At 35.5% G+C, this 19615-nt stretch overlaps 1 protein-coding gene across 4 annotated transcripts in view; it reads right to left on the bottom strand.

The window, feature by feature from the left end:
• PAK2 (p21 (RAC1) activated kinase 2) overlaps positions 1-19615 on the bottom strand; it is a 129426-nt gene that overhangs the window by 54061 nt on the left and 55750 nt on the right. For all 4 annotated transcript variants that reach the window (XM_051985542.1, XM_051985544.1, XM_051985545.1 and 1 more), the window contains exon 2: positions 13840-14050. In XM_051985542.1, coding sequence (XP_051841502.1) covers positions 13840-14026 — 187 coding nt within the window. In that variant the 5' untranslated portion in view covers positions 14027-14050. The remainder of the gene's footprint in view (positions 1-13839; positions 14051-19615) is intronic.

Below are 19615 nucleotides of genomic sequence, written 5' to 3'. Positions count from 1 at the left end.
TTCAGCTCTATAGAATAAGACAGCCCTTCTTACATACCCATAACTCTATCATCACTTTCCTACTCCTCCAGGAAATTTCCCCACTAATAATTCAGTCTGTTCTTCCCAATATGAGCCTGTGCTCACTTCTTGTTGCCTAGAAAGAATTACAAATTTAGAGTTGCAAAGAATCTAAGAGAACACCTAGCCCAACCTCCCACTTTACAGATGAGGAAACTATAGCCAAGAAAGTTTAAATGACCTGCCCAGTGATATGTTACTGTTACTATTTGAATTCACATTATGGTACCTCCAAGTCTATGGTTCAGGTCTTTCCAACGCTTCAAAAAGATCTTCCCTTGCTCTTACTATCCATTTAAGCTATCATATTTTCTCTCTATCTCTCTGTCTTTGCCTGTCTCTCTTTCTCTGTCTGTCTCTGTCACCTCTCTCTGTCTCCTCTATCTCTATGTCTCTTCTGTCTCTCTCCCCCGTCCCACCAACTTTCTTTATTAAATCACTACAAAAACTCCTTGTCTCCATTTTCTCATTGGCCTTTAATATCACTTTACAGAAATGGCTCTTTCAAAAGTTACCAATGATTTCTTGCTTCTTCAATACAACCAATCTTTTCTCAGCTCTTATCCTCCACTTTCTTGTAATCTTTAGGACCATTTATTATCTGTCCCATAATACATACAATAAGTTTATATTAATTAAGGAATACGTATGCCAAAGAATGAGGTGAGAAGGCACAAAAGTTTATACAAAGGAGATCTGAAATATGTTATAAGATGAGCCACAAAGAGAGGAAAAGAAGGAAGAAAAATACCAGATGTTTATTTATATAAATTACTTAATTTTTCTTGAAAGAATTGGCCTCAGAATCTAATTCCATTAGCTCTCATTTTGTTTTTTCCTTAAAATGATCTATATCTACTTGATGTAGTGATTAGGAAAGGGTACTAGATGTATTAAGGTCAAAGTAAATTAAAGAAAAAAAAATGGCAAGGTTCTACATCATGCCTCACACAGAACAATATACTGGAAACAGAAAAGTCACTGTTGAACAAACAGGATGTATTAAATATTGCTGCACAGTTCTTGAAGCCAAGAACAAAAAGAATTATTTAAAAAAGAAAAAAAAGTGTTAGTAAGAAAAGATCCCTTGGCTGTGACAGGGAGGAAAACCTGTTTTTTCCCCTACAAATGGACATCTTGCTAGTCTACTGGGAAAAGAATTTAAGAATCATTTTTCCATCTCATCAAAAAAATGTGAGGCTGCAATGTTCAGCCAAGAGGTGGGGTCTGAGTCATGCACTGGCAGCAGATATTTAAAATGCTTTAAAGTAGGCAACTCTAATATAGTTTGGGCCTTACATTTTTATTCATTTTAGGAATTTAAAGATGTATGGTATTTTTGTGTCATAATCCTAAACTTAAAATGACCTCCCTTTTAACTGGAACTGCTTTTTTCCCTGCCTAAAAAAAAAAATCGGTGAGTAGTTTTTGTTTTTGATCCAGAAATAGCTGAAATTAAGCTCATTATACCAAGAAGACCCTGTTTGTTAGAAAAGAGGCACCTAAGTATGTTATTATGATTTATCTTTGTGACATCAACAGAGAAATAAGGATGGAGTTAAATGGACGGACTACTGTTGGCTCCTTCCTCCATTCCTGCTTCAGACACAAACTAATAAAATTGTTTTCCAATCAAGATATTTTGCTGTGATGAAATTATTAAAATGACTATAATATCAAAGATCCTATTCCCATTCTAGAGAAGATGAAATTGATAAGGTAGCCTCTTTGTAGACAACTAGCATCTGAACAAATGACTATTTTAAGAAATTTTGTTTTAGTCGATATATTTTTAAGGTATAAATATATGCTAATTAGGCAATAAAGCACTACATTTATAGGGCCCAGAACAGAAACCGTTTTCTTTTATAAAATCATTCATTAGGAAAATATTCAATTTAATGGTATTTTATCTGCCTACTGCTATTCAACAATAACAGTAACAAATATTTTAAGTTAAAATTAGTCGAAGAAATAATTCATCAACATTCTACTGGGGAAAAAAATGAACTTAAGAAAACATGAACAAAAAAGTTTGTATCCTTTTACCTGTAGTGAAAGACTCTTAATTTAATTTGGTTGAATATAAACACTTGACTTCATCAAAATGGCTACTATAAAAAAGACACAAGATAATTTTACCTTTAATTTCTTTTTAATAATTAATGCATATATGAAAGTCTCTTGCCTTCTAACATGAAATAATTGTCTTTCAAAAGTAATTTCATCAAAAATATTCAATATATGAAAAGATATCCTTTTGAAAATAAAAATGAGATAAATGAATAGTAAAGTTAACATTAAAATAGCACTTTCAAGTATTTTACAAAAATAGCTAGGTGGCGCTATGGAACAGTATTGAAGCTAAAAAGTAGAAAGACTTGAGTTCAAATCCAGTTTCAGATACTTATTAATGTAACTCAATCCTAGGCAAGCTACTGATTCAGTTTCTTCAACTGTAAAAGGAGGTTAATTAAATAGCACCTACCTCCCAGGGCTATTGTGAGGAAAAGGTATTGAGCACATAGCCTGGCACATAGTAGTTACTTAACAAATAAATTGTTCCTTCCTTTTTCACTTAGGAAGAAAGTTCTATTATTTGACCTATTTTACAGTGAAGGAAACTGAGCAGCTAAGAGGTTAAGTGACTTCCCTAGAGTCACACAGTTATGAATTGAAAAGTTTTCCTGATTAATATGCTTTATCTAATGTATCATCTAGCTAGTTGCCTCTAGAGGAAATATAGTACAGAGATATTCATTTACCTATTCACTCAACTTTTAATGAGAACTCAAATGGCATACTGGAGTACTGGAAAATCCAAAATGTCACCAAGCTTTTAAAGGAAAATTAAATCAAGTGTTCTAATATTTCAAGCAAGTTTCATAGTCTTCCTATATAATAACAACTTAAATTAACTTGCACCTCAGCAAGCCAAACTGAAACAATAAATATCTGGGGAAATATAAGAACATTCAAAATCCACTTGCTGACATCAAATTACAAAAACTTCAAAAGCCATGCTGAAAATAATTTATTGTAATCACTTCCAACATAGAATTCAACAAGTAGTAGAAATTTAGAGGCTATCAAGTACAGTCAGCTGATGAGACAGCATACAGAGTTCTGTATAGGAGATCCCTATATAGCAGACAGATGGACAATTAGGTAGACAAAAATGAGGTCCTTCTATACCTCTAAGTAAAAGATTATCCATCCTGCTCCACTTAAGCTTGGCCTCCTTTTTTAGTGGAAGCACTTGTAGTATACAAAATAGAAAGTTAAAAGATGACAAAGGACCAAGTGACTGTTGGTTTTTTGTTTTGGGTTTTTTCCAGAACGGGAAAGGTATGGCCATGTTTGTAGGCAGGAGGAAATGCGTAGAGAGTGAAAATAAATTAAAGAGGGGGAGCTAGATGGCACAGTGGATAGAGACCACCCTGGAGTCAGGAGGACCTGAGTTCCAATGCAGTCTCAGATACTGGCCACTTACTAGCCATGTAACCCTGGGCAACTCACTTAATCTGAACTGCCTCAAAAAAAAAAAAAAAAAAAAAAAAGAGGAAAATGAAGATAAGTAAAAGATTGGAGATGACACAGGGAGCAATCTATTGAAGGAGACAAGATGGAATGAACTACTTAACAAATACAGGGGGATAACTCTGGTAAGGAGTGAGTCACTTCATGAGAGATGGAAGTAAAAGAGAAGGCAAAGATACCTGGATGAAGGGAGATGAAGAAGGGAGAAAAGAAACTTCATGGGGAATGGTCTCCACTTTTTTATGTAAAACATAAGGCAGAGTTCTCAGCTGAACAATGGAAATAAAGAACGTTTGGGATGTTTACAAAGGATGAAAAGTGGAACAGCACCCAGTCATAATGATCCCATGATTTTCTCCCACTTTCATTCAACAGCCCAGCTGTGGGTATGCAGGAGACAAATGGTGAGAGGGATCCAAGACTGAGGCCTGACTGAGCATAACTTTAGATACAAGGGGACTAGGGATTCATGACAGGAAGACACCGTAGAGCTGAACTGATGAATCAAAGAGTGAAGAGAGAGATGAAGAGGAGAGAATAGTAGATGCAGGGAAGAGCTCTGTGTGAGCTTTTGAGGGGGGAGGGGATGGGAAGGTAAGAATGAAGAATAAATTATAAAAGGGAAGACAGAGAATGATGAACAGTCTATAGATTATGGTCAGATAAGGGAATTTTGCAATTTCTGAAAATGTGGAGAAGAAAAAATTATAAAGCCAGATATCCAATTCACTGAGGAAGGAAGGGGAATGACCTAAGGGTCTGTAGACAATAGTTACCAAGATTTTGACTGGGTGATAGATAACATGATCCTCCAAGGAAAAGAAGTGAAGAGGAAGGGGGAGAACCTGGAAGTACCAATGTGGGGCAAAGAGAATTCCAACCCCCCTGCCTTGATTGGTGAAAGAAGAATAAATGAAAGTACACAGTAATAGAAAGGATATAGGCAAACTGTGTCATGAGGGGAAAGTCAAGTTACAGTTAGAGATAATGTAATGAACAGGAGATAAATAGATATAAAATGAAAGGCAGTTTGTTGCCCAAGGCATTCTAGAGGGTTCAGTACAGAAGGGTTAGTTACAGCCAAGATGAAACTTTGAAGATGGAAGGGTTGAAGGGAACAGGAATAAGAAATCAGGTATTGAGTGAGGTTTGGATGATGATCTACAGAAGTTCAGAGTCACTGAATAAACACAAATTCAAGCATTATCCCACATTTCATAAGAATAAATTGTCAAAAGCAGATTTCAAGATGCAGTACAAAATAATAAGTCCTACACAAAGCTAAGTTTATTCATCAGATGGACAAACACCATAACCACCACAGTAGGGGGTCAAGGCCCATTCCCCCTCTCTCATCCAATCCCAACAGACACCTATGAGAACAAAAAACTCATAACATTTTCTGTCCCCAATACTAATCCCTATTACCTAGCTGCCACACAAATCATAAATCTAAAGCTAAAATGATCTCAAAAGCTATCTAGTTCAGGAATCCATTCTTGGCTAGATGCTGACTATTTTTCAATCATTACTTCTATTGGAAATGAGTCTTATTACTGTGAGCCTTCAGCTTATTACCCCCCTTTCCATAACTTGTCTGAATCTATCAGCCCTGCTGTTTTGCAAGCTATATCCTAAGAACCACCTTTAAATGTTATTTGTCCTAATTAGTATCTGAGATCCTAGACAGCAGGGCCTTTCTTACTCTTAAATTTGTATCCCTACCATTCAGCATAGTAGTAGTTAGCACATAGTTAAAAAGTTAATTTGCTTCTCCATTACAACAATGAACATTCAATGAGAGAAATGGAAGTCACTCCTCCAAAAACAAAAAACAAAAAAAAAAAAACAAACCTAGCAGTGAGCAGAATTTTCAATTTGGAATTATCTCTCAAATAAAAGAAACACAAGATCGATAAATTAAATGTAATGACCAAGAAGACTAAAGAAAATCTTTTTTTCATGTTTATAAAAATAAACATTCAAGGACAAAAAGGCCCTAACAAGCTAAAAGTTAAAGGAAATAAACAATCTAGATAAGAGGAGCAAGAAATAAATTAATGGTTGTTTTCCTTTGTTCTTGAAGAGAACTAAAATGACATCACTAAATTAAGAGTCAAAATTATAGTGTTTCCAACTATGGCTGATCAGACCAATACAAACTTAGAATGCTCAACCACAGGTCAGACACAAATAACCCATCTGAACATTTAAGATGGGTTCTCTAAATTTGCACATCTCAAGTTTCTTCTGAGATACTTCAATTCTGCTTTACTCATAGAGCACAGCACCTTCCCTAATGAAGGCCCTACTGGGCAGTCCTGTGCCAGTGCCTCCCACACATGAAATCAATTCCAAAGCTCTTCAGAGGGACTTCTTGACAGTGTTCTTATATCACTTTTCCACACCATGGCATGAATACTTGCCTTGTGTGAGTTCTCTATAAAATAGTCTTTTAGATAAGTGTACATTTGGCATTTGAATAAAATGGCCAGCCCACAGGACTTGTGCTCTCTGCAATAGAATATGAAAGTTTGGTAGTTCAGTTTTAATTCAAATGGAAGACAATCAGTGTCTTCCTTATAAACTTATAAACTTCCTTATAAACTGTTTGGGTTTCACAGGTATACAACAATGAGGTCAAACCTTCAGTTTGATAGGCAATTCTAATACCTCTTCTCTCCAACACTTTTCATATAAAGCCTCCCACACACTGAGGTAGCTCTAGCTATGTACACATCTCTGAAAAGTATACTGCCAAGGTAAATGAACTTATCCACAATATTTAAAATTTCTCCCTTTGCTGTAACCAATGGTCCTACATATAGATGCTGTGGTGCTGTCTGATGAAATACCTATGTCATCATGGTGTTAATTGTCAGGTCAAAATTAGAACAAGCAGCAGAGAATCAAGTCATACTTTGTTGCATCACGATTTCAGAGGCTGCACTGAATGCACAATCATTTAAACAAAAAATTGTGCACCAATACTCCTTTCACTTTAGTTTTGGCTTGTAGCCTTTTCAAGCTGAATAATTTACCATTAACCATCAATAATTACCTGACCCTGGTAATCATCCTCACTGAAGGTGTTTGACAACATGGCTGAAGACATCATGCTAAAAAAAAAAAAAAAAAAAGCATGGGAGCAAGCACCCAGCTATGTTTCATTCCGCTGGTGATTGGGAAAGCAGCTTCCATTTTACAAAACCCAGGCAAGCATGTGTTATGGGCCAGAATTCTGAACTTGAAACAAAGGATTCGTACAAGGTACTAAGTCAGTGGAATTAATAAAGACAATAGTTATCTAATTTAGCACATGGTTTAGTATGATTGATTTAATCCTACGAGGAGATGTTATGGGCCAGAACTTGAAACAAGATACTAAGTGGAATTGAGGACACAATTATTAAATCTAGTTTAACATTGATTTAATCCTACAACAAATAATGGTTTCCTAGTGATAAAATGATTGGTATATATTCAGAGTGGAGCATATATAGGAGAAGCTCTTAGGGCCAAAAGGACAAGCGTACTAGAAGCTCTCAAGAAGCACAAGACTTTCAAGACATACTCATTCCATCCTCCACCTTTGTGGTGGCTGGAGGCTGAAGCACAAACCTTTGGATTCAGGAAGATTCAGAAGCCAGAGAAGGCAGGCGGGAGGCTCAAGCTCTCGGAACCAAGAAGAGAGCTAGGCCTCCAGAAAAACTAACCGACTCCAAGTGAAGGAGAAGATAAAGGATTTGGACTTTAACCCCTGGCTACTCGTGTGGTGATTACTTGAACTGAAATGAAGGTTGCTCCCAGAGACCCCAAAAAAACCTCAACAGAGAACATTACATTTTAGAGAGAACATTACAAGCATGCCAGCCTAAAAATGACATACAATACTGATAAACTTCTCCATGCAAACACATTTTGACAAAATTTTCTTCAAGCTCTTAAGACTGATAATATCAAAAGTCTTGGTCAGAATATTGTCTGCAGACCTCTGTTCTACTACTGACTTTTCTCCTGGAGTTGGTTGGATAGCAAATACCATATCAAGCATTCCTTGTCCCTTTCTGAATACACATTGGCTCTCAGATAGAAGACCATTTTCCAGGTGAAGAAATAAGCTAGCAAAAACTACAAGACCTTCCTATGACTACCATAGAAAAATCTATTTCCTTTACTTATATAGAGATGGACAGTGGAGGCATCCTTGAACTCCTAGGGTAATAATCTCCTCTTACCATATAATCCAGAAAGTTTTAATCAGCTTTTGTATGAGCAATGGACCTCCCACTTCATAAATCCCAACTGGAACAGAAACCACTTCTTCAAATGGAAATCTGACTAGAGAGGGATTTACATATGCCTCTGGTAAATGGTCAGTGACTTCAGTAATGATTGATGATGGTGTGTTGAGAACCCTTTGGAAAAGTTCAGCATATCTCTCCAGAACCATATCCTTATTACCACTCAGTGTGGTTCCATCAGTACTCAGCTGAGATACATTGAGCCAAGAATCCTGCATCTCTCTACACTCCCCTTGTACTTTATTTTTGATGGAGCTAAATGTTACCTTAGAGGCGGATGAATTATCCTTTTTTTAATCCTTTTAAAATTTTTTCAATAGTATTTTATTTTTCCAAATGTATGTAAAAATAGTTTTCAACATTAATTTTTGTAAGACTTTGGACTTCAAATTTTTCTCCTTCCCTTCCTTATCTTCTTCCCTTCCTCCTCAAGACAGCAAGTAATCTGATATTGGTAAAAAAATATACGTAATTCTTTTAACCATATTTCCATTTTTGTCATTTGTGCAAGAAAAATCTGACCAAAGGGGGAAAAAAACTATAAGAAAGAAAAAATACCCCCCCCCCGAAAAAAAAAAAGGTTAAAATACTATGATTTGATCTGTAGTTCTCTCTCTGGATAAGGGCTGCATTTTCCAGATGGATGAATTATCCCGCTGATAAACCCTGTGGAATTCTCATTTTTCATTTAGCATCTTCTAAATTTCCTCATCAGTTTCATCAAACCAGCCTTGACCTTTGCAAGTATTCTCATTCAGTTGAGCAAATAATTAATGTACTGTACACCTAATCTCTGAAAGCTGCCCACCCACTCCTTTTCAGCTCCATTGTTGCCTACCATGTGTTGACTCAATTTTCCCTCCAAGTTAGCAACAAATCATTCCTCCTCTGAGAAATTCGTTGACATTAACTCTTCTGATAGTCATTTTGCCTAGAGGCCATTGCTTTTATTGAATACAAATGTTTAACTTTGGAAAGAATAAGTTTGTGATGAGTCCAGCACTCTGCACCACACACTGCCTCTCACTCTCACATCCTGTCTGTCTCTTCTCCTTAAATTTGTACACAACTCATTAAATGCCAATGGTTGCTACAAAGATGCAATCACAAAGTTGTTGGGGTTTTTTGGATTCTTTTTGGATGATGGCTGGATCAAGAGTACAACCCATTTCTATGCACAGTTGAGGTATAGTCAAAGGAATTGAGTCCAAAAGAGAGTTGGTGATATGGGATTGAAGCTTAACAGAGACACTCGGACTAGATATCTAGATCTCAGAATCATTTATACAGAGATGATAACTGAACTTCCAGGGGCTGATGACCCATAAGTGAGGTAGTATAGAAGAGGAAGAAAAATGAACAGAGTCCAGGACAAGTGAATGATTAATGGCAATGACATGGATGAAGAACCAATAAAGGAGTCTAAGAAGGATCAGACATATAGGAGAAGCAGGAAAGGACTGTGTAACAAATACCCAGAGAGAAGAAAGTACCCAGGAGAAGAAGAACAAATGTCAAATGTTGCAGAAAGGTCAAGAAACATGAGGACTAAGAAAAGGCCATTTGATTTGGCAATTAAAGAGATCATTGGTAGTTAAGAAAGGGGTTTCAGTACTTTCAACCTAGACCCCAGGCTCAGATGTGGATAGATTTTCTCACCTTCCTAAATTCAACCAGTCACCAGAATCTTCTCAATTTTACCTCTATAGAATCTATTACATTCATTTCTTCTCTTTACTCATGCCCCCAAAGCCATAGTGGAAAAAAATCAAATGAGTATCTAAGCAGGAACTTAAGGTGGAACTACCACAGCTTATTGAGAAGAGTATAATATGATAAGAGAATTCTCTGGATTTCTTTGAATCCCTGCGATCAGAGTCAAAGGCTGTCTACATGAAAACACCCTCACCTCGGCCTTATCACTGTTCTTTCCTATTAAGCTTCCTCTTACATTATACCTTTCAGAAACGTATTTATATTTAATATCTTCCTCTCATTTTTTTCCTGTCTTATTTTAATTCATGGAAACTTGGCTCCCCACTGACTTACCCCCTCTCTAGAACAATATAGATTTTCTCTCCTGCCTCCCAACACACTGTGCCAGGAAGGTATGGAATAGCCATACTCTCTCTTGACCGAAACTGCATACTCAGTATCTATTCATCTGTACTACCTTATCTAGTTCCTAGCTTCAGCAATCAACAATACCACAGTAGATCTCAGGTCATTCTCTTCTTTTTTTCAAAGGATTAAGCACCTAAGTCAGTCTTCTTCTTTATTTCAAACCCTGCTCTATTATTTGGAGACTTCATGTTTATATCTGTACCTTCCAGTATGTTAACCTTCTTGACTTATACAATCTATATTTTCACTCTGCCTCAGCCATGTGCAGGGATGGTCATAAATATTTATCTCACCAAACACTTACAACTGTTTTATCTCATATTCTTTTCTTAGACTGTTAATTGTCTTTCTTCTTTTCCTCTGCCTCACTCATCTTACTCTCATATTTTACTCTTCCTCAGTCTTACCTCCAGTTCCTCCACCACTCTACCTTCTTAGTCCATCATTTCCTGCTCTGGTCTCCTTCTGCCATCTTGACCCTACAGTTAAACAGTCCAGTTCTAATGCTCTCTCCTGGAATCTCTTATTCCATCACCCTGCCAATCCCAACCCTGGTTTATCACCTGAATCCACCTTCTCCCACTTACTATTATGTTGAACTCAGAAAGTCACAGCAGCTATGATGTATAATTTCAAATGGGCACTCACTGCTGCACATCAATTCTTTTTATCTTCATAGCATATGTTCCAAAACTCTACTCTCCTCAAGCCACCTACACAACCCTCTCCTCTTTTATCTCTCTCCCTCTCAGGAGAGGAAAACTTGCTTCATACTTTACTTGTTATAAGCTCATTATTTCCAACTCTCCACCTTCTATTGGTACTATTAATCCCTATTCCCTTCCAAATCCTTTGTGAATTTTCCTTTTAAAGTGATTTCCCCCATCCCCCTTCTATAATTTTCACTCTCTTACTTCCCAGAAGCTATTTTTTGATGCATATAAATCTGTTTAAATTCCTCTCATTGTTTATTTTCTCCCAGGTAAGAAGTATTTTTTATCAATCTATTTTTCCTATTTATTTCTGTTCCCTCATTAAGCAAATTTAAAAAGTGAATAAACCCCAAAACTAAATCTTTTAATACATATCTATATAAATAGCAAAATAAATTCCCACATTAGCCATTTATGAAAATGTCTCCTCCTGCACTTTAAATTTTTTGTCAGAAGTATGTTTCATCTTCATTTTTTCAGATTTATGTTTAAATATTATGTTAATTAGTTAAGTCTTTCAGTTGTTTTCCCTCATAATGTTATCGCTGTTCCAAATTACCTTTCCAGACTGAGAAGGGCATTTCCCTTCATCATACTGTACATTATTTGCTCTTATCACACTGTATGTTCCAACCAAACTGGCCTACTTATCACTTATAACATTTGATCTTCCAATTCTGTTCCTTTGTATAAGCTGCTAACCATGTCTGGAATGCTTATTTACCTCTACATCTTTATTATGCTTAGCCATTTTGAAGAGTTAGTTAAGGAAGCATCAAGTAAATCAGCAAGTCTTTCCAGAAGATCCATCCTTTCCTTTTTCCCTCTCCCTTCATTTTTCCTCTTCCACTCTAGTGCTCTTCACCACCTCATCCAAGTTATTTTGTATTTACTGTTATGAATATTTACAAAATTCTCCAATAATTCTGTAGGGTCAATATTCTCCAATAATAATCACCTTGAAGGCAGGAACTTTTTTATTTTTTCTTTATCTCCAAAGTACTTAGCATTCTCAAATATTATCAGTGACTAATAAACACTTGTTGAATTGAAGGGACTATAGAAGACATATAATTTCTCCTTTCTCCAATAACTCAAATCCCTTGGTTTGGTCCTCTACAACGAGATATAAACTGTACTACATCTATATGTACATAGCTTCCCCTTCCCTGATAATATTTCTTGAGGATAGATTCTAGGTCTTGCTTCATCTTTGTATTTCCAATCTCTAACAGAATTCACTATACATGGTCAGTTCTAAACAAATGGATGGTTAACTAAACTAAATTAAGCTGAAATGGAATTATAGTGAAGTAATCAAGGCTGAATATAAGGTGAATTATCAAAAGGAAATATGCAATGCAAGTGTAACCTAAGAAGGTAAAAGGGAAGCCAATAAAATACAGCAGCAATGATTTAGAGAGTATAACAAGTGGATGTCAAATACTTAAAATGATGAGAAAAGCAAAGATGAGAGATCAGTAGTCTGGAAAAGGCACTGCAGAACACTGAATCTAAGCCTTTCTTGTGTCCTACTAATTGAGGATATCAAAGAAAATGACATTACTGTGAGATATGATAAGCTGGGATGTATTTATTTCAGTTTAGGCCAAAAAAAAAGTGGAAAAAAGAATTTGTAATTAAAGAGTATTTTACCCAAAAAGTCTGATCCAAATATTGGGCAACCCACTGAACTCTTTTTGCTCTTAATGTTTTTCATTAAATTTCACATTTAATCACAATATTGTCTTATACTGTTAATCAAATATTTCATTATGTATATCAACACCTAAAAAAAAATAAAGCAAACATTTTATATTGAACAGCTGTCTGCAAGCAGTAGACATACATTATTCATTGATTTTATTCTTTTTTTTTATCTTTCTTTCATATGCCATGAAAAATAAGGTCCTCAATAAATATTTGTTGAAGTTCCATTCTTTTTCTTGCTCTACAATTCAAGACCAAATAGATAAGAAAAAGAGAAGTGGAAAGAAAATATTGAATGTCAGTCACAATGGGCAAATAGATAATTTCTACTTGCCATCTCGTCATACACATCACTAAACCATGCAGTCATGCTTTACTGAATGGCTATCAAAGTATACCAGCTTAGAACCATTATCAAGGATGATTAAGATCCTTGAAAGCAGGTGGCGACTGAGCTTTGAATCCCCTCAAGTCTCAAAGTGTACAGAGTAGGAACTTACCAAATGTTCAATAAATAAATGAACATTACTCCAGAATTGTTAATAATTTAAATAAAAGAAGCATACAACTCCAGTAAGACCTTCTAGCAACCTAACCTCTCTGTGTCCCTCCCATTTCCTATTCTACTTTTTTCCCACCTCATCCCTTCATGTCTATCCAGGCTCATGGCCTGGCTTCTAGAAAACCTTTGTTCTTGTTAATCTGGTCTAAGTTCAATTTTGTACTCTGGTGGTGATGCCAAATTTATATCCTTTCTTCTTTCAAATGCACTTTAAAATATATACTTCTTCAATGAAGATGTAAAATGATAAATATTTCTATAAAGTCAAGAAGTGAACAAGTTACTAAATGAGAAAGAATGAAAAAGAAAGAACATTGTACATGCTTCAGTTTGTTCTGTTTCTGCTTGGTCTGAAATACTTTCTCTATAATTTCTAATTTTTCAAGTAAAATTAACAAACAGTAAGCACTTAACATGCTTTACTGCTTAAACTAAACTTTATAATCTCCTGAATATTCAAAAGAATCATTAGCAGTCAGAGTTTTAATAGTTCTCCTTAACATGTCTAGTGGCATGCCCATTAATTATTGCCCCAGTTCCAAGTTGACAATTCAGAGACAGACCATCATACTTTATTAGTATGATATTAGTAAGTAGAGTAACAAGAACCGCTTAAGCTTAAGGTTGTGTTTCTATTTTTGTATAGGACAAACAAACAATTGGAAATAAACTCATACAGTGGGGCCTCATGTACAAGAACAACTTAATTCCATATCTTTCCAATTCTTACCATAAAATAAAGCAAAATGAATGTCAATGTAACCTCATAAATACTACAAAATAAGTCATTATTATTTATATTCACCTCTTTACCACAGAATCTTACCTTTCTCTGTGCCGGAAAATATGGAGATGATTTTATTCCTAGGCTTTCTTTCCTCTGGAACAGATGGCAAAGGTTTCAAACTATGGTTAGCTGACAAAGGGTCTTTGCCTCCAGTGCTAAAAATAGTACTGCTCATACGGACAGGAGGCGCTGGTGGCTTGTCTTCCAGTTCTCCGTTATCAGACATGATTCAGAATGATTATACAAAAACCTGAAATAGAACAAAAATATCCAAATACTGTTAGAAAAAAAAAAAACTTTAAAAAATAAACAGTTTTTTTTTGGAAGAAATTTAATTTCTTTTTTTGTTTGTTTCATTTTTGTTTTTGCAAGGCAATCAAGATTAAGTGAAGTGCCCAGGTCTACCTGTCAAGTGTCATGGATTTGAACTTAGATACTCTTGACTCCAGGGCCAATGCTCTACCTACTGCCATTTAGCTGAACTCAGAATCAAATGTTTATAAAAAGATTAATATGCCCCTCTTAGGAAAGGCTACCAATTTGTTAGAAATATACATTCCACAGAAAACCTCAGTTGAAAAGTGCATCAGAAATCATTTAGTCCAATTCATATTTAGGAAAAAAAAAAAATCTGTTCCTCAACTCATCTGACTAATGACCAACCTATGATCTCTACTAAAAAAAAAAAAAAAAAAAAAATCAAGCCAATGCTTTTGGATAGCTCAAATTACTGGGAATTTTTTTTTTAAAATATATTAGGCTTAAATATGTAATCCCCATCCATTGCTTCTCATTCTGACCTCTGGGAGCTAAGTAGGACAAGTCTAATAATCTTTCTAAGTCACACCCCTTTAAATGGTTGAAAGCTATTTGATCCTTCAAACTCCTCCCTCTAAGCCCCTTTCCCCCATTTTTTTTCTCTTTTCCAGGGTGAACATCCTTAAGTGCTTTATAATGAGCTAGCTAGATGGGATAATGGATAGAATGCTGAACTTTGAATCAGGAAATCTGAGTTCAAATCTAGCTTACATACTTATTAGCTGGTTCTGTGTCCCTGGTCAAATCATTTACCTCTCTGCCTCAGTTCTCTACTTAAGCATTTTATAGGTTTATTGTGAAGATTAGAAAAGATAGTATTTATAAGGCACCTTGTAAAACTTTAAGCATTATATGTTAGTTATTACTACTAATAATCAAATAATCTTTATATAGCACAAGCTCAAGATCTTTTAGCATGACTGCCCACTTCAGTAAATACTTTTTTTTTTTTTTAATAAGCATCAGCATGGAGGAAAAAAATCTAAACAAAAACTTTCAAGTTCTTAGGATATTAATGGGTTTTTTTTGTTTTGGTTTTTTTTTTTTTGCTGAGGCAATTGGGGTTAATTGACCTGCCCAGAGTCACACAGCTAGGAAGTGTTAAATGTCCGAGACCATATTTGAACTCAGATCCTCTTGACATCAGGCTGGTGCTCCATACACTGTGCCACCTACCTACCCTGGGAGATTAATGTTAATGGAAACTGGTTCTTTGGCATTCTTTTTCTTTGTCACATCAGCACATGAAAAATCAATTATAAAGCAAGTCCCAAACTTAGCAGTGAATTGTTCTCAAAGATGCAACATACTTTTGCAGCATGTCCCCAAAGTTGCAATCAATGAACCAATAAGCCTTTAATTAGCATGTAGGTACCAAATATGTGCTAGTCACTCTAACTAGGGCTAGAAGATTTTTTAAAATGTAACAATCCCTGACCTCGAGGAGTTTATTTTCTATTCAGAAAGATATATACACAGAAGTATATGGGGGAAGGGGAAAGAGAGGAGAGATTTTACTGAGAAAGGCCCTCATGAAGGCTGAAATGAGCTCTGAAGATACAAGTGGAGAGAGTTCATTTCCCAACGTGGTAGGGAACAGTGGGTAGTACAACATTAAAAGTGCCTATAAATCCACCCTGTGCCTCAAATAACACATACTGCACAGAAGCTCAGGATAAAATACCTATCAATAGTAGAAAAATAACACAATTATAAAACTGAGTAAGGAAATATTTTTCACAGTCTAAGCTTAAAGGAACAAAGAACTGAATAAAAACTGTACAAATCCCGAAAAGATTTCTGAGAACATTTAGGGATATCAGAGACAGTTAGGTAACTTAGGTGATATACTTGCATTCAGGAAAACCTGAGTATGAACCCCACCTCAAACACTTACTAGCTGTATGACTCTGGGCAAGTCACTTATTAACCTCTGTCTGCCTTACTTTCCTCCCTGAGTTGCTATGAGAATAAAATGAGATGTTACTTTAATAAAATGAGATAAAAATCTTAAAATACTACATAAATGCTATTATAATTATTATATGACATTAGCACAGTGTGAATCAGTAATTTCACTGGCATATGGAATTCCCTATAAAGAACACTTTCAAGCAATGCAATCAATTTACAATTTAAGTCTTAGAAAACTGCTTAGTATGCTGAGAAGTTGAATGATTCACTTAAAGTCACACAACCATTAAGTATTTGTCTTACCCAGCTCTTCTGGTTCTCTATGCCACACTATCCTTTCTGGCTATATTACTTTCTAATCTCATTCTAAAACTTGTAACTTGATGCTTTTTTCCATAATTTTAATTGTTATTATAAATTAAATAAAAATGATTTTTTTCACTTAATACTCTAATTCTCCATCAATCGATTAAAAAAATTAAAATACCTACTAGGTATGTTCAAGGCTGATACAGACAAGAAAGTACATATTTTTGGCTCAATGGAGTTTAAATTCTACCATTCAAATAACATGTGCATTGCTAAATAATACAAAATACAAGTTAATTTGGAGTGGGAGAACAGTAGAAGATAGTGAAGAAAGCAAAAGAGATAAGGGATCATAAATCAATCAATAAACATTTATGAAGTACCTCTGTGCCTGACACTGTGCTAGGTGCTGAGAATACACGTACAAAAAATGAAATCATACAAGGATTTTACATTCTAATGAGACTTGAGCACATTTTAAAGTACATATAGAATATATGGCAGCTAGATGGCCCAGTAGATAGGAGTGCCAGTTCTGGAGTGAGAAAAGACCCAAGTTCAAACTTTGCTTCAGACAGCTATTATGTATGTGACTCTGGGCAAGGCACTTACCACCCTATTTACCTAACATAGGTAAATTTTAAAAGTAAAAAGAGCTAAGGAAAGAAATGTAAAACCATTCTAATATCTCTGCCAAGAAAACCCCATATGGCATTACCAAGAGTCACATATGAATAAAGTAACTGAACAACAACACGGTAGGAAGGAAGGGAAGGAGAGAGGGGACGGGAGAGGAAGAGCAAAAGGGAGAGAGAGGGAAAGGGAGATGGGAGAGTGAGGGAGAACCAGGTGGAGAGAAAACAAATTTAAAGTCATTATATGCATGGTAGGAAGGGCCACCAGTAGTTGAAGAATTCAGGAAATGCTTTGTGGAGAAGGTGGCATATGAACTGCAAGAAATGGAGGTATTCTATTAGGTACAAGTTAGGAAGAAGTGAATTCTATGCGTAAGGAACAGTGGGAACAAAGATATGGAAATGGAGTACCTAGTTTGAGGAACAGAAAGCCAGTTTGAATGAGTCACAGACTACACAAGAGGAGTAATGTGAAATGAAGGTGGAAATCATTTAAAACTTAAACAAAGGATTTGATATTTGATTCTAGAGGAATTATGAGGCCAGTGAAAAATAATATGTCCAGATCTGCACTTAAGGAAAGGCAGCAATGTATAAGACGAACTGAATGGGGAGAGACTTGAAACAACTGGGAAGTTGTTGAAAAAATTTAAACAAGGGTACCGTGAGTATATATGAGTGAATCAAATAAGTCAACCCATGTTAAAGGGCTTTGCAAACCTTAAAGTCCTAGTGTTATTAATATTTGTGAAGAGAAAAGGTGATGAAAGAAATGTTAAAGAAGAAACGGCCAGACTGATGTGGCATATGAATGGATAAGGATAAAAACCTGCTACCTTGGAATAAGGGTGATACTGACAGAAATAGGGTATTCTGGAAGAGTGGATCAGAGAAGAGAGATAATGATCTCTAGTTCTATTTGGGGAAACAATGAGTTTGAGATGTCTCCAAGAAATCTAGGAAAAAATACACAAATGACATCTGGTTACACAGTATTGCAACTCAGATAAGTGGGGCTGGATACATAGATCTGGAAGCCATCTGCTTAGAAATAATAAGCACACAGGAGCTTATGTGGTCACCAGAAGAACATGTCAAGAGAGAGATAGGAGCCCTAAGATAGGACCTCTATCTGGATGATAAATCAACAAAGGTGACTAAGAAACAACAGTTAAGTTGGAAAACCAGAAGATAGTAGTGCTTAAAAATAAATAAATAAATGGAGAGCTCAGGGAGGAGGAATTATTCAGGAAAATGGTCAATGGTATCAATATAATAGATAGCTCAAGAAGAATTAAGGACTGGGGAAAAAAATACAAATAGATGTGACATTTAAGAGAAAAAAAGGTTTCACTAGAAAGGTAAAGCCTGAATTGAGTCTTGAATTAAACAAGGATTCTAAGAGGTGGCTTGAGAAGGAATGTATTTCATACATAACAAGTGCAAAGGCATGGAAACTGAGATGGGATGCCATGTATAAGGAACAAAAAAGCTGTTGGACTGAATTGTAAGTGGGAATGGGAGTGACATATAATAGGCTAGAAAAAATTAGGATGGAATCAGATTGTGCATGGCTCTAAATACTACGTGTAAGTGTTCATATTTGTTCCTAGAAATAAGCAGAAACCCTTGGAGCGTACATCCATTCGCTTCAGGTCTCCACACAAGCACTTGGACCTATCCCAACTATCTCCAACTATACTAGTCCCAATCCCTTAAATTCTGGGGGACTATTTGCACACCTCAATGGTTCCTCATATATTCACTAGTGTTAGCAATTATCCTATCATCAACTATTTGAAATTATTACTACTGTCCACTCCACACACATGCCAAAGCCCAACAAAGTTGTGAAGAAGCTAATATATATAGGCAGAAAAGGCAGAGTGTTTCAAGCCCTCTTTTCTGTTGATTACATTTTTTAATTAAGTTTAACTGGCTTCTCAATGGCATCTCAAACTCAATAAATGAAATGGTACATAAGTTCCTATGTATCTTTAGGCTTTGAAGCTATTTAAGTGATTAAATACTCTTGGATGGAAAATTTGCTCTAAGACAAAACTACTATTTTTGTCTTTTTTGTGTGATTTTACTGTATCATTCTTTTAATTATGTGTATTTTTTCAATTAACAAGTATTTTTCCCTGTCCTATGTCCTCCCTACTCCAAACACACACGCAAAAAAAAAAAAAAAAAAAAAAAGGAAAACCCTTGAAATAAGGACAATCAGACAAAACAAATTCTCATACCATTTTAGCAATATTAAACCAATACTTTTCTTTAGGAGATAGATAGCAGACGTCATCATAGGCTCTCTGGAACCATGATAGATCACTGCACTGGATCAAGGTGCTCAAGGTTTTTAAAACTGTTTATTTTTATAAAACTGATATACTATAAATTGTTTTATTTGTTTCATTTTGCATCAAGGATTCAAGCTACATCGACACCACTAACATTAAGCCCAGTACAAGTTCTTATTTCCTTATATTTATAACTCCTACTTTCTCCTACATGTGTGTTCCTTCCTCCAATCCACTCTACCCACCATCATCAGATAACTCCACTAAATTCACTAAATAACTAAATAAAATCACATTCCTGGTTCCCCACTCACTGCCTACTGCTTTTCATACTTT

The sequence above is a fragment of the Antechinus flavipes genome, chromosome 3, assembly GCF_016432865.1.
Source record: "Antechinus flavipes isolate AdamAnt ecotype Samford, QLD, Australia chromosome 3, AdamAnt_v2, whole genome shotgun sequence".
NCBI classification, from domain to species: domain Eukaryota; kingdom Metazoa; phylum Chordata; class Mammalia; order Dasyuromorphia; family Dasyuridae; genus Antechinus; species Antechinus flavipes.
This window is presented reverse-complemented; position numbering and strand designations above follow the sequence as displayed.